At 43.3% G+C, this 21379-nt stretch overlaps 1 protein-coding gene and 1 long non-coding RNA gene across 6 annotated transcripts in view; one reads left to right on the top strand and one right to left on the bottom strand.

Moving 5' to 3' along the window:
- Positions 1-17661, bottom strand: part of LOC135183413 (uncharacterized) — a 40138-nt gene extending 22477 nt beyond the window's left edge. The window contains exons 1-3 of one of the 3 annotated variants that reach the window (XR_010305551.1): positions 17572-17661; positions 14125-14591; positions 6995-7316 (exon numbers count right to left, since the gene is read on the bottom strand). This is a non-coding gene — a long non-coding RNA (uncharacterized LOC135183413). Of the gene's footprint in view, positions 1-6994; positions 7317-13071; positions 13146-14124; positions 14592-17571 lie in introns of those variants that run through there. The other 2 variants (XR_010305552.1, XR_010305550.1) reach the window with 2 other exon arrangements.
- The window catches only part of EPAS1 (endothelial PAS domain protein 1), a 137965-nt gene that overhangs the window by 114588 nt on the left and 1998 nt on the right, over positions 1-21379 (top strand). For 2 of the 3 annotated variants that reach the window (XM_064158376.1, XM_064158374.1), the window contains exons 7-16: positions 6895-7001; positions 12961-13108; positions 13871-14070; positions 14382-14581; positions 15823-15933; positions 17582-18063; positions 19160-19283; positions 19368-19485; positions 19992-20183; positions 21179-21379. The exon at positions 21179-21379 is cut by the window's right edge and continues 1998 nt beyond it. In XM_064158376.1, coding sequence (XP_064014446.1) covers positions 6895-7001; positions 12961-13108; positions 13871-14070; positions 14382-14581; positions 15823-15933; positions 17582-18063; positions 19160-19283; positions 19368-19485; positions 19992-20183; positions 21179-21330 — 1834 coding nt within the window. In that variant the 3' untranslated portion in view covers positions 21331-21379. The remainder of the gene's footprint in view (positions 1-6894; positions 7002-12960; positions 13109-13870; positions 14071-14381; positions 14582-15822; positions 15934-17581; positions 18064-19159; positions 19284-19367; positions 19486-19991; positions 20184-21178) is intronic. The other variant, XM_064158375.1, reaches the window with a different exon arrangement.

Below are 21379 nucleotides of genomic sequence, written 5' to 3'. Positions count from 1 at the left end.
AGTGGTATAATTCCATAACCCAAGTGAGGATTCAGTTCAGCTGCACAATGCTTTTGTGTCAGGGAAGATGACCAGTGAGGGTGTTTTAGTCAGAAAAAAAGGCAAGACTTAGAGCTGATGCTCAGCATATCTTCCTCTGCAGAGCCACAGGGGCTGGGGGGGAACAGTGGCAGTATGTTTCTGTGCTGGAGAAATACACCCTTGAAAAGTGAAAAAAATATATCTGTGATGGTTTGGGTCTTCCTCACACACACACCCCCACACTTTGGAAATCAGACTAGACTCAGCCAGCTCTGGAAATATGAATGAAGCTTATATTTACAGCTGGCACAATATGCAAGCAGATATTTACAGTAGATACAGTTATAGGCAGACATAGACAAGGTAAAACAGAAACACAACAGCCCTCCCAGAAACCTGAGTCCCCAGGAGGGGCTCCCAACCACCCCTTCACCTTCCCCCTACCCCTCTCAACCTTACCCCAGTCCCCAGGAAGAATGGAGGTTCGGCCAGGGGGTTAGGAAGCAAAGTGGGTTTGTCCAAAATGGAGGGTGAGGTTAGAGAGTAAGATGCAGCTCAGCCAGTTCCCCAGCAGAAGTGCTGAGTGTGTTATCTATGTTTTGATTCTTATACATCTCAGCAAGCCTATGAGGGAAGCAGACATCACCATTGTTTTCCTTTCACAGCCTGTAATCTAGTTCTTCTCACCAAAACATTCTAGCCTGCTTCAAACAAGCACTGGTAGAAGGCTTGAAAACTTCAGGTGCCCCAGCACATGCAGCCTCAGCCTTTGTAGTTGATGCATAACAATGGAAAACTGTGTTTTGGAGGGAAACAGTTTTGAAGGCAGAAGGGTAATGTGGCAGTAAAGATCGTGGTGGTTTTCACCTTCATCCCTGTGACCTCTCCAGGGTGCTGGGGAGGTGAGAGTGACACAGTCTTTGTCTGCAGTTGTTGTGGGTAGCATGTGTGAGGGCAGAGAAGGATGAGGAAACTATTCTGTTCTGCATGGGCCAAGGTCATAGAACGTCATAGAAAGTCAGGGGCTGGAAGGGACCTTGAAAGATCATCTGGTCCAGCCTCTCTACCAGAGCAGGATCACCTAGAGCAGATCACACTGGAATGCATCCAGATGGTTCTTGACTATCTCCAGAGAGGGAGACTCCACAACCTCCCTGGGCAGCCTGTTCCAGTGCTCTGTCACCCTCACAGGGAAAAAGTTCTTCCTCAGGTTCCCATGGAGCCTGCTATGCCTCAAGTATTAAGGTGTGCAGGCAGTAACTCTGGAGGCTGTGTCAGAAACCAGTTCCCTGGCACCAGTGCACCATTCCTAGTTGTAAGAAACCCAATTAGTTATGCCCTTATTTTTAATTTTTCTTGCTTGGAACATTGTAATGGAAGATTTGAACACAAAAAGGGAGTGGAGGAGGATGTGTGGTGATTCAGAATCAGGATGGTGTACGGGAGATGCACTGCCAACAGTGTTTGTCTCAGGTTTATTCTGACTTGAATCTGTGCAGGGTCCATGCTGTGCCCAACTGAGAGGAAACTGAGTTGTATTGTGCTTCTAGTTACATCTCTAAAACAGGAGCATGCAGGCACAGGACCTTATATGGGGATTTAAGTCCGTTTGCCATTCAACCTATATGTGGGGAATATTGTAAACTTAGATCCTGGTCAAGTTTTTTATGTACCCATCTACTTTCTTTGCCTAGCAGGGCAGATACACCTGACCAGTTCAGTCATGCCTCTGGGGAGTAGACCCAGGATTTTGAGGATAATGTATGTACTTGGCAGGACTGTGATGCTGCCATGCTGCCTGCTCTAGCAGGCTGGCAGAGTGGTTTACCCCAGACGTTGTGGCTGTTTTGGGATTTATTATTTGTTTTCTCTCTTTCTCTCTTTTGGTCTCTCTTTAAAATTCATTCTGCTTTAAGTATAACTTTGTTTGTTTGTTCCTGTCAGGACAAATTTAATTCCATAATTTGGTAACACTTTGAATACAAAAATACTTTTGTTAAGAGATCCACACCCTCACACACACACAGACCGCACATGGCCCAATTGGATATACACCTATTTTTTTGTGAGCAGTAAACATTACAGCAGGCTCTCACAAGGAGCCTGACTTCTTAGTCCCAGTGGTTCTTGTGGTACTGTTTTAACTCAAGAAATAGTATACAGAAAAAAAACTTTGTGCTCCTGTAGAGAGACAGAAAGGCACAATTTTAAGAAAAAAACAAAACACCTGAAATAAGTCCTCTTGTAGGAGATGCAGGCTTTGAAGAAGTGAGCTTTGTTTGCTTTGCCATGTCCCAAAGAGATGAGGCTGTACAAATCTAGAAATAGGATTCAGATCACTAGTTTCTCTGTTGTGCACATCAGCACAAAACTCTGCCTTTACTGCACATCCCAAGAAATGGGTCTGGTAAGAGAAACCGAAACAACGCTCTAAAGTCACTTAACTAGAGGTAGTGAGCTGCTGCCCACGTGTTTACTGTGCTTTCTGAGACTTTAGTATGGCATGGTGGCAAGTTCAGCTCAGAAAACACAAGTGCCAGCCTGGCAAAATTCAGACTCCTCCAAAGGCATTTGTGTTTTCAGAAATGAGTGGTTAGCAGACGAGCAAATAGCCTCTCAGCCCACATTTCTCCTTTAACAAAAAATATTACTCTAATTAGCACCAATTTAGCTTCTACAAATGCAAAGGAAACACAAAGCCCATCGTGGCATGAAAGCCAGCCAAAATCACCATACAGTTTGTTTTCCAATTTTGTCTTTCCACAGCTTGGGCAAAAAAGAATTTTCTGTCTGGTGCCTAAGCAAAAGTAGAAGTCTTGTGTCCTGCACTCAATTCTGTAAATGACTGTTTGGTTCCACGAGGCACATACTGCCCTATGATTCTCCTAGTGATGTACTTCTCCTCTTAGCTCTGCAGGGTCCTTTTTCTGTTTCACCCAGTCCTCTCTCTATTCATTTGGCTTTTCATATTGCTGAGGCACACCAAGTTCAAAGATTGCACCTCACTGTCAAACCTCAAAGTGATGCTCAGGTGAGATCCATGCAGGGATCTTTGCTGCAGCATTCACAGCCTCTTAGCCCAGTTCAGGCTCTCAGCTCCATCCAGTCTTCTTACATGAGCATCTCAGGAGACTCAAAGAATGAGTGTGATGGAGATAGCTGCCCACTTTGGCCCTGGTGACAGCAGTGTGCCCAGGTGGCCAAGAAGGCCAACGGCATCCTGGGCTGTATCAGGAATAGTGTGGCCAGCAGGACCAGGGAGGTCATTCTGCTCTTCTATTCAGCACTGGTCAGGCCACACCTTGAGTACTGTGTCCAGTTGTGGGCTCCTCAATTTAAGAAAGATGTTGATATGCTGGAATGTGTCCAGAGAAGGGCAATGAAGACTGGAGCACAGCCCTGTGAGGAGAGGTTGAGGAAGCTGGGGGTGTGCAGCCTGGAGAAGAGGAGGCTCAGGGGGGACCTCATTGCTGTCTCCAACTCCCTGAGGGGAAGTTGTAGCCAGGTGGAGGTCGGTCTCTTTTTCCAGGCACCCAGTGACAGCACAAGGGGACACAGCCTCAAGCTGTGCCAGGGCAGGTGTAGACTGGACGTTGGGGAGAATTTCTACACAGAAAGAGTGTTTGGCATTGGAATGGGCTGCCCAGGGAGGTGGTGGAGTCACCATCCCTGGAGGTGTTTAAAAGGAGACTGGATGAGGCACTTAGTGCCATGGTTTAGTTAATTAGAAAGGTTAGGTGTTAGGTTGGACTCGGTGATCCTAGAAGTCTTTTCCAACCTGGTTAATTCTGTGATTTTGTAATGTAGCATGGAACCAACTAATCTGATTTCCAGCCCTGCACTGCCTGCAGCCCATGAGATATTTGTAAGCTTTTCACTGTCAGCAGTTCCAGAGGAGGAGTAGAGAGGGTGCGATTGGCCAATCCAGGCACCCAAACCCAATTCTGCTAAGAATTTTTGGCAAGATGGTGTTTGTTGGAAAAGAGTGGTACCTGAAATTGTGTCTAGGAAACACTGTCAGCCAGTTTCCAGGGTTTGGGGGGATGAGAGAAAGGACCACTCCCAACATTTTTTAAAACATCATTTCAATCCCAAGAGTGTTTAAAAGAAGTGTAGCAAATCTGAGTGTGTTTAGCATTGGCTTGGCTTTAGAATTCAGCCAGAGTTGTGGGGTTTGTGGGGAAATTCTTTGCCATCGTATTTTTACTTTTTGGTGTGGATTTGGGCTTTTTATTGTTGTATTAAACAGATACCAACCCATCACTTGCTAACTTCTACCCACAGTTACATTAGATCTAACGAAATCTGACATTGCAGCAAGATCACACCACAAGTTCTGTGCCATGACAAGAAGAGTAATTCTGTAGTGAGGGCACTCAGCACTAAGAGTGAAGAGCAATTTGAGAGAGCAGTTACAGGATTGGAATAGATACTTTTACATAGAGATTGCAATTCCTGTATGATGAGAAGAAAAGACTCAATGGGGCACTTAGTGCCATGGTCTAGTTGACTGGATAGGGCTGGGTGCTAGGTTGGACTGGATGATCTTGAGGTCTCTTCCAACCTGGTTGATTCTGTGATTCTGTGAGTCCCTCAGCATGCTGTCATGCATATTTTTTGCTTGCTATCACAGTTGCATTGTTGATATTCGTGAAGGCTTTAATGTGGTTTGCATTGCTGCTGCTTGGTACTTGACACTTCTTTTTTTTCCATTACCTATATATCCTTTTCCTCCTCCTTGGTCAACCCCAGTTTGCTCCCAGTAGAATCATAGAATCAACCAGGTTGGAAGAGACCTCCAAGATCATCGAGTCCAACCTATCACCCAGCCCTAGCCAGTCAACTAGACCATGGCACTGAGTGCCTCATCCAGTCTTTTCTTGAAGACCCCCAGGGACGGTGCCTCCACCACCTCCCTGGGCAGCCCATTCCAATGGGAAATCACTCTCTCTGTGAAGAACTTCTTCCTAACATCCAGCCTATACCTACCCTGGCACAACTTGAGACTGTGTCCCCTTGTTCTATTGCTGGTTACCTGGGAGAAGAGGCCAACCCCCACCTGGCTACAATGCCCCTTCAGGTAGTAACTAGATTAAGAGTAAATCCTCAACTTTCTGAATTTCAAAAGCCTTTCACTAGTGATGAGCTCCAAACTAACTGGGATGGCTTTGTGATACTATACCATTATATAACCAAAAGCCATAGCTTCTCTTTTTAAAAACTGTATTTACACTTGCCACAGAATCACAGAATGTCAGGGGCTGGAAGGGACCTCCAAAGCTCATCCAGTCCAACCCTTTGCTGGTCTAACTTTTAAACATAGACAGAGGAGTAAGTCTCTGGGGGGAACCTAATAAAAGCCAACTACAATCTTTGCTCAGCTAAATCATTATAAACCCAGGTTGTTTCATGGAAATCAGGACAAAGTCATTCTCAGAGTGACAAAACCAAGGTGTCCCAGGCTTATGAGTCCCAGTTTTGTAGAGTCAGGGAAAAGCTGACTCAAGGCCTTAGCATTCAAACCATACACAAAATAGTAACATCTTACGTATCTTCTTTGCTGCAGGGGGGATCCAGGAGATGAATGCCCAGCTCTTGCTGCTTGTTTTACTGTATTTACATGTCTGTCTTGTAAAGACATGCCTGTGTCTGGAGGGCTGGGCCAAGGCCATCCTTCCCAGGAGTACACAAACTTGAGATGTGTATCTTAAAAGTAGCAACATCGCTAATCAAATGTGGTGGTGGCAGATAAAGCCTTTCCAAGGGAAATAGTTAGGAGGCACAAAACTTGGGCACTGCTGTTGACAACTGCAGCGTGCTGCAAGATGTCACCAGTCATTGCAAACCTCCAGGCTTTGCAAGCTTAACAGTTTTCAGTTGTTTCTGCTGCATTACTGCAGTTTAAAAGCTAGGAAAAGGCAGTCAGGAGTGTTGTTGCCTTGGAAAACGGTCACGTTTCTTCACTTGCCCAGAAAATATGGTATCTTTGCCATTGGATTATTTTCTTCCTAACCATGTTTCCTGTTAAGTTGTGTGTGATGGTATTTTGAATGGAATTGAGGGAAAAAGAAACCTTTTCCTGTACCCCCTCATTAGAGAAAAGCATCTGCACAGCTGATGACCTATTTCCATTTATTCAGGAACGTGTGAGAAATCCTGCCTTGCCTCAGCACTCTGAAAGGCTCTGAAAAAAGAAGGCTAGGTTTTGAGATCATAGCTTGCTTTGTGCAAACTCCTACTTTATGGATTAGTTGCCCAAGTAACCTAATCCATATGCTAGGCTTCTCATACAATTGAGAAACAGTAGAAGAGATGATTTTTTTTTTCTTTTAATTGCTCTTAATTTCTCACCTTGTTTTTTTTTCCCCCATTACATGCAATGCACAAAGGAGTCATTTAACCTTCTAGTACATGTACACATACTTTTAAACATGATGGTGCCAACCACTACCCTCCCCTTACATACATTTTATTTTGCATGGTGGTAGTTGGGCATTTCTGCCTGTACTGGGCAGCTTGAGAACTTTGACAGCGAAGGTTTGGACAGCTTGAGAACTTTGACAGCGAAGGTTTTCCAGTTGAGACTTTCTATAGGAGATACTGTGCAAAAGGACTGGGAAAATTTGCAACACCTGTAATGATGCCCCTAGGAATTTTTATTCCAATGGTAGGAAAAGGCAGTTTATTCTCACCATAGAAATATTTCAGAACATGACCAGAAGCTCTCTACAGCTCCTAAAGTATTTGGAAGTGTGACATTTCTCCTGTTGTGGTTTTAATTCTGTTAACTTAAAGATGAGAGCAAATAGGTGCCCTGCACATGTAAACAACCTGAATTTTAAATCTTCATGCTTTTTTCTTTCCCTGATCAAGAATAACAGAGTTGATTGGATACCATCCAGAGGAGCTGCTGGGCCGTTCAGCGTATGAGTTCTACCATGCCTTGGACTCAGAGAGTATGACCAAAAGTCACCAGAACTGTAAGTCACATTCTTACTTTAATTCAGAGTTTGTGGATGCCTCAGTAAGTAGCTGAAAATACAAATGCACTTTGTGTGCAGATATTCTCTGGGAACAGTATTTATGCTTTGTCTAACTGAAACCTGCTGACAATCTTTCCAGAGGGTTTGCTGTTTGCCATAATTTACACTTGGATAGTAGAAAGGATAATCACTGTCTCTCTAAGGGATAATGCACAGATATGCTGGAAATCTGAAAGGCTGAGTTAGCTAGTAGTAGCCTGGCAAGAAGTGCATTTCCTGGTGGTGTTATTCTTCTGGTGCACCTGTGGGCAGCTGTAAAGGATAATAGGAAGAACTTAATGCAGGGTAGTTTTGAATGTGTCTTCTGCTACCAAAAAGCTACCTTCCCCACCCAAAACAGATGTGCAAGGAGACGTTCTAAAAGGGATACTCATTATACAAATGATATATACTGCCAGGAACAGCTGCTTCTTCCTCTTCTTATGCCTATGTGAGCTACCAGTTTTAGCTGCTTGCTGTCGATCTGTTGGAGGGTAGGACAGCCCTGCAGAGGGACCTAGACAGGCTGGATGGGTGGGCAGAGGTTGATGGGACGAGATTTAACAAGGCCGAGGGCAGGGTTCTACACTTTGACCATAACAACCCCAAGCAGTGATACAGGCTGGAGAGCAGCCAGGCAGAAAGGGATCTGGGAGTGCTGGTTGATAGTAGGCTGAAGGTGAGCCAGCAGTGTGTTCAGGTGGCCATGAAAGCCAGTGGCATCCTGGCTTGTATCAGGACCAGTGTGGCCAGCAGGACTAAGTGAGGTTATTCTTCCCCTGTACTCAGCACTGATCAGGCCACACCTTGAGTATTGTGTCCAGTTCTGGGCTCCTCAATTCAAGAGAGATGTTGAGGTGCTGTATCATAGAATCGATCAGGTTGGAAGAGACCTCCAAGATCATCCAGTCCAACCTAGCACCCAGCCCTGTCCAAAGAATGGTGATGAAGCTGGTGAGGGGTCTGGAACACAGCCCTACAAGGAGAGGCTGAGGGAGATGGGGTGGGGTTCAGCCTGGAGAAGAGGAGGCTCAGGGCAGACCTCATTGCAGCCTACAACTATCTGAAGGGAGGCTGTAGCCAGGTCAGGGTTGGTCTCTTCTGCCAGGCAGCCAGCAACAGAATAAGGGGCCACAGTCTCAAGTTGTGCCAGGGGAGGTCTAGGCTGGATGTTAGGAGGAAGTTTTTCCCAAAGAGAGTGATTGGCATTGGAATGGGCTGCCCAGGGAGGTGGTGGAGTCACTGTTCCTGGAGGTGTTCAAGAAGACTGGATGGGGCACTTAGTGCCATGGTCTGGTTGATTAAAGAGGGCTGGGTGCTAGATCTTGGAGGTCTCTTCCAACCTGGCTGATTCTATGATTCTGTGATTCTAAAGTATGGGAGTTATTCAAGGAGCAGAGAGCTCCCTGCTTTCATCAGGCCACACAGTTACCTTTCTTGTCCTTAGAGCTGGCACTATGGCTGGACACAGCACAGTGCACTCATGTACAAAGGGCATGCCTGTTCTCAGCAACATGTCACTAAAACATCTGATGCTTCTCTCTAGAGAAAAACTAAGCAAAGCTAGACTGCAGTACACAAGTTTAAAAAATCCCCCACCTAGCAGTTACTATGATCAAGGTCTCTGTCCTCAGGAACAAGCCCATGCCTTAAGGTCATGTCTGTAGGGGATTGCCCACCAAACAGCCTTCCAGAAAGCTTTTCTGTACTTCACAGAGAAAAGTAACGGCAAAGAATAACTGCCTGACCTTAAGGCAAAAAGGGAATATGTGTTAGCTGCAATGGCAAGGATCCAGGACAGTTCTGAGTTGAAACATTACTTTAAAGAATGTTTGGCAGTGATTAAAGTTGTGTGCTGTAAAACAGTGTTGGTATGAATCATCCTGTTTCCAGAGCAGCTTAAAAGTTAAAACAAAAAAAGAAGAAATGAAGCCATATTTTCAGAGGATTGTCTGGGAATGTGTTTGTTCAAGTTGTTTCTTAGGTAATGTGCTCATGTTTTCAACATTGAAAAGGAATTAGTGATATTTATAGACAGGATGTCCGTATCCTATGCTGTGCTATTGAGAGTTACCCTGAGAAATCAAGGGTGTGCTGCACCATTGCTTTTGAATTGTTGAGCTGCATTTCGAAGAATGTGACAATAAGGGAATGAAATGAGAGATGGCAACAGAGGAAAGAGAGCAAGAGAGTGCCCTTGTTGGTTATCCCTAATGAGATGTGACCACTGAGCTGGGACTTGTCCATATAAAAAATTCTGGAGTTTCTGGTACTTATCTTGGCCAGGCATTGATTGAGTTACTTCTCACTCAGTGAATCCAATTCACCTCATGTAGTGCAAAGTGTGTATCTAGACGCTATTTGTGACTGCTTAAAAGGACCATGTCCTACAAACATTTGCCTCTGGACTTGAGATCTGGTTGAGAAACAGAATGAAGGCACAGGAAAGTATTAGAGGGTTAGGGTAAGGCACTGTGCACTGCATGGTTTATAAATATTTAGGATCATACTGCTCTGTGATGATGATAGCATAGGATCAGCATGGGTGATTTCTATTGTTGGAAGCATAGGACCGAAGTCTGTGCTGTGGTAAATGCCTTTGTCCCTAACAGAACCATCAGTTTGCACTGCCAGCAAATTGGACCCTTTACTTTTTCTAAAAGAAATACTTTGTGCATCTTCTGGGACAGTCAGGCTTCTTACCAACTCTGAGGACAACCACTAAGGCAAAGGGACAGCAAGCTATGACTCAGGAAAACACAGATAAGCTCTCCAAATAGGAAATCCCTAGTTTCATAATGTGTGCCACTGAGAGGTTGTCTAATGCACGAGGTAACCAAGCTTATACAGAACTTAATAGCTCTTCATGGCCACAGTCATTTGTACATGGAAATATCCACCTCAGAATTAATGTTCAGCCCAATTGTATTCATTGCACAATGATTTTTATTAGACTTATGCAATAGCAGTGACCAATTCTGGCAATTACTTAGTATTGTAAAGGTGTGTGAGAAATAGGGTAGAGAGACAGACTTTTGAATAGAAAGAGGAAGGAAAACTAATCTCTTGGATAGCAGTAGGACTCCTTCCCTTTCCTTCCTTCTGATTTAGTGGTAAGTCATGCTTATTGCATTTTTACTGTACTGCAAGGTGGTGGTTTTTTTCTTGAGGTGAAATAACAACCTCACGTTCAAGCAAGCCACAGCAGCGCTGTGTTCTGGGCTGAAAGTATAGTTGCATATAGAGTATGAAAGTCTTAATTAGTCATGAAAGGGAAGATTAGAGTGCATTTGGCAGTACTTAGCATGCCCAGTTTTTCACTGTGAAGATTTACTGTGAAGATACATTTTCCAATTCAGCAATTAATAATCTGTAATCACTCCCATTTAGAGTCTGGTCTTGTTGCCATTAAAGCCAGTGGGAATTTTTGCTGCTGACTTTAGTTGAGAGCTGAATGTGGCACCTGCCACATGGTAGCATGTAGCAGAAGTTTGACAGGCCTTCCAACTGAGTTGTATTTCTTGAGGGTGTCTCAGCAATTAAGCAACAAACTTTTTGTTAATTAAATCCATCCCTGCCATTCTCCCTTTCTCCACCCAAAGATAAGGAATCTAGTTGGAGCCTATTTCCTGGAGATATTACTAGTTCTGTAAAGATACAGGTAAAGTATACTTTTTGTTTGAAGTGAGAAGTGCAGTCTGATGGCAGAGCCATGTGAGTGTATTAGTAATTGATGAGATTACCCCATGGAGGGACTCTGATGTACTTTGTTAGAACAGAACTTGATATGCTTTGAAAAACAAGAATAAAAAAAGATTAAAGAAGTAAAAAGCTTCTTTGTAATGTAACAGACACCTACACTGTAACTATTATTGATGATTAGGTAGCAGCATAATTACGTTTCACAAGAAGAGCAGAGCAGTCACTAAAACACTTTGAAACGAAGGCCTTTTGATTTTGTTCCACCAAAAGTATTTAATCAATAAAAGTAATGTTCTACTTTGTCTAAATAAATTAAATGAAGGATGATTAAATACTATAAGGAAGAAAGCAAACGAGCTTCAGAGGCAGAAGGAAAAACACAGCAATAATTATCTGCAAAACGTTTGTTGCATTTCACAGGCACAGATTTGTACATTTGTATGGTGGTGATGTGGGAGAGACTGACAATAAATAGCTTCTGTTAATGGACACATTCACAGGGGACTTTTTCTGTACAGAGCCTGCAGAATCAAGTTTCCAGCCTTACTGAGTCAAATTGCATTATTTCCAGGGCACTGGTTTGACAGCATACTGTCTTCAGGCAGAAAAGCTGTTTAAATGGTAAAATTGCCAATGTGGCCAAAGGTTTCCTTGAACCAGTTCCTGCTTTTGCCATTTAGTGCAACGATACCTGCTTACAAATACAAGCTCTTATTATTATGAGTGCTGCTTCCCTGCTCCAGCTCTAATTTTATTGCACAGATCAACAATATTTTCCCTCAACTAGCAAGTGTGAATTTCATGACCATATACATTGCCTTTAGGAAAGGGTGTACAACAGACAGGATGTCATAAAACTTTACACCTCAGAGGTCCAAAGCTCTACACTCATTCCCTTCAAAAGTTACAAAATATTGGAGGGGCAGGAGAGGTGGATTTCACTCTTCCAACATTTAGATGAAGCCTTACCCAAGTTGTACTATTATCAGTTTATTGCTTGAGAAATACAGGCTTGTTCAATTAAAAAAACCCAGACAAAACATTTTGAGTTAAATAAACATTATTTGATTTCTCACATGGGTTTTGCTTCCTTCTAGGCTGCTAATTTCATGCTATTTCATGGGAACACAGTTCAAGCAGACAGAGAACTACTGTAGTTCAGCTTCGTTGTTTCTTCTAGGAGAAACAGTCTCATTTATTGTTCCCAATCTTGATACATTTTTAAAGTGTGATAGTACTTCTTCAGCCTCTTAAGAACAATGATGTACTAGTGGCATCTTCACTTTGTGGTGTTGATAGCTCTAGATCCTAACTTTAAGGTATAAAAAAAGGGATAGGTGTAGATTTGCCATTGGAATGGGCTGCCCAGGGAGGTGGTGGAGTCACCGTCCCTGGAGGTGTTCAAGAAAAGCCTGGATGAGGCACTTAGTGCCATGGTCTAGTTGCTTGTCTAGGGCTGGCTGCTAGGTTGGACTGGATGATCTTGGAGGTCTCTTCCAACCTGGTTGATTCTATGATTTAACTGCCAAGAATGTTTGGTTTGGGTTTTGGTGTATTTATTTGAGGTTACTTGTTTGGGGTGTTGTTTTGTTTGGGGTTTTGGGTTGGGTTTTTTTTTCAGTACAGCTTTTAACTTCTCTGACTCTCACCTAAACAAGGAAAATATTTAACAGTTTAATAAACTGTCTTTTCTCCAAGTCAGCTTGGGAGCCCAAACTAAGAAAGGCAGGCATTTTGAGGGCAATTGGGATCTTATATTAAATTTCTTAACTCGCATGGTCTGGTCTGAATAGTCAAACCATTTCAAGAACTCAAATGCCAGCACTCAAATTTTTAGTCTTGAGGAGAAACATAGAATCAACCAGTTTGGAAGAGACCTCCACGATCATCCAGTCCAACCTAGCAGCCAGCCCTATTTAATCAACTAGATCATGGCACTAAGTGCCTCATCCAGTCTCTTCTTGAACACCTCCAGGGATGGTGACTCCATCACCTCCCTGGGCAGCCCATTCCAATGGCAAATGACTCTCTCTGATCAAACAGGTCCTTTTGTACTTGAAATGACTGTATTTTCCCTAAGCATCCTTGCTAACAAAAGTCTTAGTGCAGTTTCAAACAGCAAAAGTTCAGAAGCAGGTTTATTTAAAACGAGTGTTACATATTGTAAGTTCCTGTCCTGCTGCATTATTTGTATCTCTCTACCTCCTTTTCTCAGTGTGTACAAAAGGTCAAGTAGTGACAGGCCAGTACCGGATGCTTGCCAAGCATGGAGGATACGTATGGCTGGAGACTCAAGGCACAGTGATTTACAACACTCGCAACTTGCAGCCTCAGTGTATCGTCTGCGTCAACTACGTGCTGAGGTAAGTTGGATATGACAGAAAACACACATGTGGGTTCCTGTACTGGAAGAAATGCAATGATCAGAGGAACTTTGAAGAGTCCATTTATTCAGTGTTGTTATTCTGAAATCAGTTTAGTCATGTTTGTTCAGTCTTGTTTACTGATGTTAGACATCAAAGGAAAAAAGTGCATGGTCCTTCTCCTACACACTTGAACTATACCACAGCCTTCCTTTTCTGCAGAGTGACTGGTGTGCTGATAGAACAAAGTCTGCACTGAAGATCTTAGTGTGTAACTCAGCTGCTACTGTGCTTTGGTTTTCTAATACTGTGACAGAAAGATGAAATTAAGAAATAATTGTATTTTATGTTGCTAGAAGCTGTTCACTGCCTCGAAAATCAGCACCAATGATAAATCTTGCCTCTGTTTGGCAAAACTCAAGTATTTTTGGTCCTAGACAGAGCCAAAATAGGAAATGCTTATTTGATTGATAATGTGGGTCATTGTAGCCCCAACTACATCCCTTCAAAAAGCAGAGCAACAAAGCCCTGAGTATTCCACAAGAGTCCCCACCACACTGTCTGCGTCATCTGAGATGGTGGTGCTTGGCAACACTGGAACTGTGCCTCTCCCATTGAGGGAGTGAGAGCCTGGCAGGCAACTGTAAGAGGCCAAAACACTTGTAGAAGCCCAAACTTTGGAGAGCTTGCCCTGCCTACATTATACACATCTCTTCTGGGTTTTTTTTAATGCAAAATGTCTAAACCTTATTTTCTTGTTAGTGAAATTGAGAAGAATGATGTTGTGTTCTCCATGGACCAAACGGAATCGCTCTTCAAGCCTCACCTACTGACCATCTATGAGAGTGGCATCCCTGGGACAGAGAAGAGTGACTTCCTGTTTACCAAGTTAAAGGAGGAACCAGAGGAACTTGCTCAGCTGGCACCAACACCTGGCGATGCCATTATTTCCCTGGATTTTGGTCAGTATTAGTGTAAATAATTCCTGTGAGACAAAGAATCACGTGTGAGCCTACCTTTAGAAACCCAATAGAAGAGCTCTGTTTGCTGTGTGTACAGCTGAGGAGTAATGGCTGTAAAAGCCCACGTGCTCACACCAGTGGAAAATTTCTGTGAATGAGAGCAGAATTAGGCTTTCTTGCTGACTAAACAACATGCATTAAGTCTATGCCAACTTACCGCCATGGCAACTAGGAGCCGTGTTTATTTTTAATGAATAGCTGCAATTATATCATAACACAGCACAAGCTAAAAGCTTTCATAATGTTGTTAGAACTCCATCCAGCGACGCAGAAGTTTGAGAAAGCTCCTGCCTTCACCAGTGCTGTCTCAACACCAAACAAAGCATGGCCAGCGGAAGTGAAAAGCCACGCTGCTGAAGGTGAAACACTTCTGATACCATCCTTTACAATGCCTCAGATTACAGCTGGCAGCAGTACTCCGAGTGCAAGCAGCAACAGTAGCTGTTCCACGGTAAGAAGAGCTTTAAAAAAAACAAAAAGACATTTTATGTTTTGTATGTAAGTCCCATCAGTATATGGAGATGATGTTTTCGTGTCAGCGATCCTGCCTCATTGCTTATTAACAAGACCCACTGCATCTGTGTAGAATCGTAGAATGGTTTATGTTGGAAGGGACTTCAAAGATCACCTAATTCCAACCCCCCACCATAGGCAGGGACACCTCCCACTAGAACAGGTCACTCAAGGCCTCATCCAACCTGTCCTTAAACACCTCCAGGGAGGGAGCATCCACAACCTCCCTGGGCAACCTGTGCCAGTGTTTCATGACCCTCACTGGCAAGAACCCTTTCCTAACATCTAGTTTGAATCTCCCCTCTTCCACTTTAAACCCATTACTCCTCATCCTGTCATTACAAGACCTTATAAATAGTCTCTCCCCAGCTTGCCTGTAGGCCCCTGTCAGGTACTGGAAGGCTGCTACAGGGTCTCCTTGAACACTTGTTTTCTCCAGGCTGAAGAGCCCCAGCTCTTGTAGCTATCCCTGTATATATAAGCAAGCATCTTAAGCATCAATAGTTCCTATTTTTGCTGTTGTTACTATACACTGTAATCCTCATTCTCTCCCATCTGTGCCTCAATAACAGCTAGTGGAAGAACATGTTACCACCTTTCATGGCTAGCCTTTAATTAAGAACCCAATGTGAAATAGTGTGGTCACTAGCAGTGCTGCCCCAGACCCATCCTTTTTGTAGAGCTAGAAGCTATAGTCTTTAGAAAGCTTACCCATCTCAGTCTTTTGAAAGCAGCTCCACTGGAGCTCTCCAGCAAAGGGATGAGCATGTTTCAGGGTGTAACACCAAGAGCTGAAGCCACTCTTAACTGTCTTATGCCAGAGGATGTCCAGTGTTAAGAAAGGCATTAATGCACTGTTAAGAATCCTCCTTCTTGACAAAAGTATCTAATAGGTTTAATAGTTCCTGGTGTAAGTCACTCCAATGTCTCAACTGAGAAGACAACTAGGTTTCTGAACTGGGTGCCTGTCTTTTGTAGTGACAAGCAGTCTTGTGTGGGAGAAAACCATGTGCTAGGACTGGACCGTTCTGCTTCTGAGGCTGCTATATATACGCGCAGTCTGGCTGTCTTCTTCTCATAGGAAAGATCTGCTGATGAATAATAGAGTATAAACTGCATGATGCTAAGCTAAGGTTGTAGTTGTCTTGCTGCCTACAGCAAATTCTTGTTTTTGTGCAGCCAAGCAGCCCAGGCGATTATTACAGTTCTGTTGATGAAGATCTTAAGATTGAGGTGATTGAAAAACTTTTTGCCATGGACACAGAATCAAAAAGTCAGTGCACCTCCCAGGTAAGGAAGTGATACCTTTTCCAAAAGCCATAAAGATCAGTCCCCTGCTAGCAGGTAGTTTGGATTCATGCTGTATGTGCAGATATTTTGATGTGACATGCAGACTGCATTGGCACATACATACCAAAGCTCTGATGCACAGCACTACCAAAACCATGCACTTCCAAAAGCCCAGGTGTAAATTTCTATCCCTAAGTCTGAAGCAAGTACTTTAGGGTGCCGCTAAGCAGAAAGAAGCATGAGAGAGCTTTCAGAATTTGGAAGCCTGCAGACTGAATAAGGAATATAAGCAACTGCATTTATTTCTAATCAGCCTAATGGCAAGCAAGTAAACATCCCTTCTCAAACAAAATCTAAACAAACTAATTCTTAACAAAACATCAGCATGAGAAAGGAATGCCCCTCATAGCATATACCTCCTTTAACTGCGAAATTAAAACTCATTTTGGAGATAATGTTCTTGTCTTACCGCTTAAAATAGTTCAGCAACATGTGACAATGACTTGCACTTCCAGTAACATACAGTCTCCATCTCCTGCTTTCTAATCAAGGTGTAAGTGTAGAAATTCTCTCTGTAACTCACTCACTTAAGCCTCCACTATTGTAATGTTATGTCGAGTGAGCTAGTGAAGAAAAGGTAAAGTGTAGGGCCTGATTCAGCCCACTTAACTTTAGATACTTAATCAAAATGCTCTTGTTAAGAGCTCATACTTCTTCATAGTTGAAAGCAAGGAACAGGCATTGCTGGCTGGCACCCTAAACTCATTGCTTTCTATTAGTCTTAGGCAAAGTTTGTGGTGAGTGGGACCCAAATGAGGTGTGCCAGTTCGCCAGTGCCATTTGCAGACTTAGGTGGACTGTAGTCCATGTCCTGAAGGAATTTTATCCAAATCTGGAGACAGAATCCACAAAGGAAGCAATAGAAAGAGTAGCCAAATAGGAGGAAAACATGGATCAGTATCAAACTCAGTGCAAGGCTTGACATGCAAGCTTCAATTTTGTCAAATTCAGCATCTGATTACTCCCAGCTCTGCTGGGAACAATGACTTAGAAAAGGCCCGTCATGAGCTGACTGGTGGGCCAACATCAGCCTTCCTCCCTGCTCAGCTTGGGTCAAACACCAAGAAAGGAGTTTAAATATGATTAACTCTCCAAAGGAAAAAACCAAACAGATGAGCACAGATTTAAGTGCAGTGGTGCTCTTACAAGGCTGGTTGGTTGGTGGTTTTTTTTCCATTTTTGGGTTTCTAGATGATTTTTTCCCCATGTAGCTGGATTGTGAGAGGACTTGTTTTTATTTTGGCATGGAAAAGCCTGAAGTTGAACTACATGGCTCGTGTTGTGGAGTCCTGGCAGACGAGTTATTCTGCTTCAGATCACAACTGATTCTGCAGGCTGCATACCTGCTCTAGCAAATACTACTTGTCTGGGAGGTTTGTTCTTTAGTTTGTTGTCTGTCTTTGCTGATGATGAACATGTATGCTAGCCAAAGAAATAAGATACCTCTATATAGGCACTCGACAGTTTCATGTAAGTTAACCTCTCATGCAGTGATTTTCCAGCTTCACATCTACTGGTATTCTGTATCACATTTACTGCCACAACTATTATTAACATCCAGTTTCTTTATGAACTTACTTTTTTGCAGACTGACTTCAATGAACTGGACCTTGAAACCTTGGCTCCTTACATTCCCATGGATGGAGAAGATTTCCAGCTCAGCCCAATCTGCCAAGAAGAATGTCCTCTCTCTGAAAGTGCACAAAATACCCAGCAGAGCCTAAGTAACATGACCACCATCTTCCAACCTCTTGCTTCTGCTTCACAGAATCAGTTCCTCCCAGAGAAATACTGCCCACAGCTGTCAAACAAAAACATTAACTCTGGGCAGGGGTCTCTGTCGCCAGTGTTCTTCAACAATGTCAGCAGGTCATTGCTGCCGCCATACCACAATCAAGCCAGCACTCCGCTGTCTTCGATGGGAGGAAGACCAAATACCCAGTGGCCACCTGACCCCCCATTAGAATATGTTCCCACTAAATGGAGACTTATGGATAAATACTCAGGATCCCTATCAAATTCCTCAGGGCCACCAATACATTCTCCAAGCATGCCCATGTATAAGAAAAGGTAACGGTTTCTGTAGTGTAACTACGTATTTTACTCAGAAAAGATTTTCAGGGTGGAGTGGGGAGGATCATAACTGTAACTTTTTAATTCAGATGGAATAAGTTGTTCAGTAGGCATCAGACTGTGCCACTGGGGACATGAGCGCGGTGCTCTCGCAGTGGCAGTCAGTCTGGTGGAAGCAGAAGTGGGTACATTTGTCATTTACTGTAAGGATGCAGGAGTGGATTTCCTGCTGGTGAGAGAACTACCCCAGCAATTTTGCAAATTGGATGCATTTTAAGAAAAAGTCCTGGAAAACTTTACTGGTCCAGCAGTGAGCTGGGCCCCTTACAGACTTTCTTACCTTGCTTGGGGTTTTTTTTGTGTAACAGAAAGTAGAGGAGAGGGAGGGACGACAGCACATCTATTGTTGACATTTAAACACTACACCTAAGATTTAAAATTACAGATGTTTTTTCTGCTAATCACCTTCCCTTTATTCACTTTCTTACACACATGAACAGTATGCACTGAGATGAAGATCAGAGGCTATAGTCCTAGAAGTTTCCTATCGTAGCTAGGAGTTTCTCTGTAGCTCCTGAGTCTGAAGACCCAAGCACATTGTTGGTCATCCTGAAACATCCACGAAGCACATAAACTGGCAGTGGTCATTTTAAAACATCAAGCTGTGCAGTTTGCTTTCTGGGATTTCTTGTTGGCAGAAATACCAGTGTCTGAATACGCATCTGGAAAGACAGGGTTTGTCCCCTAACAGCAACCTGTGTGGTCATACTCAGTATGCAAAGTAAGGAGACAAGTGTGGCTCTCAAACTCCTTGCCTTAAAAATCGCATTACTTTCGTTTCCACACTACTTTTGTATCCGCCTGTCGAGCCCTAGAGGGTGTTTATGCTAGACTTTCATTAGTCTTTCATTCCAAAAGTTTCCAAAGCTTGTGGGCTGACTAACATAAGCAAATAGAAATGCCTGAGCTCTGTCCACTGTCACGTGTCAAAGACATCTTAATATTCTTTAAAGGAAAGAAGAATCCCTATAAACGAACAAAATGGGTTAGATTTGCCTCCCTGCTCACTCACCCACACATCTTTTCCCCACAGACCCCTGGATGGTTTTGGGCAACAAGGCATAGATGTAAACCCAGCAAGGATTGCACTGTCTAACAGTTTGAAGCTGAAGCGACAACAAGATTATGAAGAACAAGCACTGCAACAGCTGAGTGGGGTAATTGTCAGAAATTAATCCCCTTCACCACTTTGGACGCACCATGGTCATCCATGTAATTGTTTTGCTTTTGTCACTTTCTAGGGAGATCCATCTGTCATTAATCCATCTCACCTCATGTGGAAGAGAATGAAATTCCTCAAAGGGGAAAACCGTTCCTTGATTACTGAAAAGAAGTCCCTCAGCACAAGTGTTCTCACTGGTAACGTCAAAGAAAGTTTTTTCATTGTTATATATTAAAACACTTTTAAGACAGGGTGAACAGAAGCAAAAACTCTTTCAAAACAAAATTTTAATAAGCTCTGTAAGTATCACACTAGGATCAAACTAAAGATCAGGTTGTACTACTAAATGCTGAACGATTTTAGGCACATTTGAGAGCTACCAGGTAGATAATTTCATGTATGTTCTCACACTTACAGAAGTAACAGGGATGACCTTAAGGGAGAGAAGATTACCTCATGCAGATCCAAGATTTGGACACCTCAGAGCTAGAATTTATACTTTCTCTCCACAACATTGTGTTTCCACACACCAGCACACCTTGGGTGCAATGCTGCTTCTAGAGCTAGTACTGGTTTTAGATTTCCTTTGTAACAAGATGTAGATGTGCCTGCGTTGTGTGACAGTCGTGCCAAGGATCACTTTGCTTTAAGTTAGTATTATCTACTATAATTAATGTCTTTTTTTTCCTGCTATGTAAACCAGATGAGTTTGTCTGTAACCCAAGAGGTCTGAGCCAACCAGTGAGTCAAATGGAGCAGCATCAACAGCACCAGGAACAACATCCACCCACCCGTGGCAGTCCTGGCGAGAATTTGAAAGCAGGAGCATTTCCCTCTCCATTTTACAGTTCCCATTATCAGGACTATACTGTCCAGCCAGCTCATAAAGCATCAGGTAAGAGCTGTCAGATATTTAGTTCCAATGGTGATGCCATGAAACAAATAAAGACACAGAATCATAGAATCAACCAGGTTGGAAAAGACCTCCAAGATCATCCAGTCCAACCTAGCACCCAGCCCTAGCCAGTCAACTAGACCATGGCACTAAGTGCCTCATTCAGGCTTTTCTTGAACACCTCCAGCAACGGAAACTCCACCACCTCCCTGAGCAGCCCATTCCAATGCCAATCACTCTCTCTGTGAAGAACTTCCTCCTAACATCCAGCCTAGACTTCCCTGGCGCAACTTGAGGCTGTGTCCCCTTGTTCTGTTGCTGGTTGTCTGACATTAAAAGATACAGTGAAGAACGATAACCTAAGAACCAAATAGGTATTGCTTCGTAGGATGAAAAATCAGTTCTGTTTTTTAGTGTGAGACTTTAATGTTTACATTCATAAATTATGAGGAAAACCAGTATTTCTGTCTTTTGTTTTAATTGGACTTAACACCTTTTTGCTTTAGAGGCCCAGTCATCTTCCATATGTAATCAGTTCTCTCACAAGACAAGAGCAAGTTGGACTAAACTGCAGCACTGATATGGGAAGCGTTTGTAGGTTCAATTTTAAACATGAGCTTCCTAAAAGTTAACGTAAGTAATTAAGGGAGACATATACATATCCCTCTTATTAGGAAGATAAAAGGAGAGTGGCATCAATTTAGAAACTCAGTTGTTTACCACAGCTTTCCTCACCTGCACCATTTTTTCTCAGAACAATCCAAACTGGGGGTGGAGGTGAAAAAAAGGCATGTGTCCATGTGACACACTTGCAACCGTTTAAGGCAGAGCAAGGCAGAGTTTTGCTCTGAAACCTGTAACTAGTGGTGGTTTGAGGCATATTGACAAACACACAATGAAATTAACACTGGTATAAACAGAATAGACAGGAGAGGAAGGAGGTCCTCTCGCTCATCTCAGCACCACGACTGACTTAATTCACCAATCTCTTCCAGGTGTGACCAGTCGACTGCTGGGGCCCTCGTTTGAACCCTACTTGTTGCCCGAGTTGACAAGATATGACTGTGAGGTGAACGTCCCTGTTTTGGGCAGCTCTACGCTTCTGCAGGGCAGTGAACTGCTCAGAGCACTGGACCAGGCAACCTGACCAAGCCTTCAATATTCTGTGGCCTATACAGCTCAAAACAGCTTCAGTT

This window comes from Pogoniulus pusillus, chromosome 18 (assembly GCF_015220805.1).
Source record: "Pogoniulus pusillus isolate bPogPus1 chromosome 18, bPogPus1.pri, whole genome shotgun sequence".
NCBI lineage: Eukaryota > Metazoa > Chordata > Aves > Piciformes > Lybiidae > Pogoniulus > Pogoniulus pusillus.
Note: the sequence above shows the minus strand (reverse complement) of the source record. Positions and strands in the feature narration are given on the sequence as shown.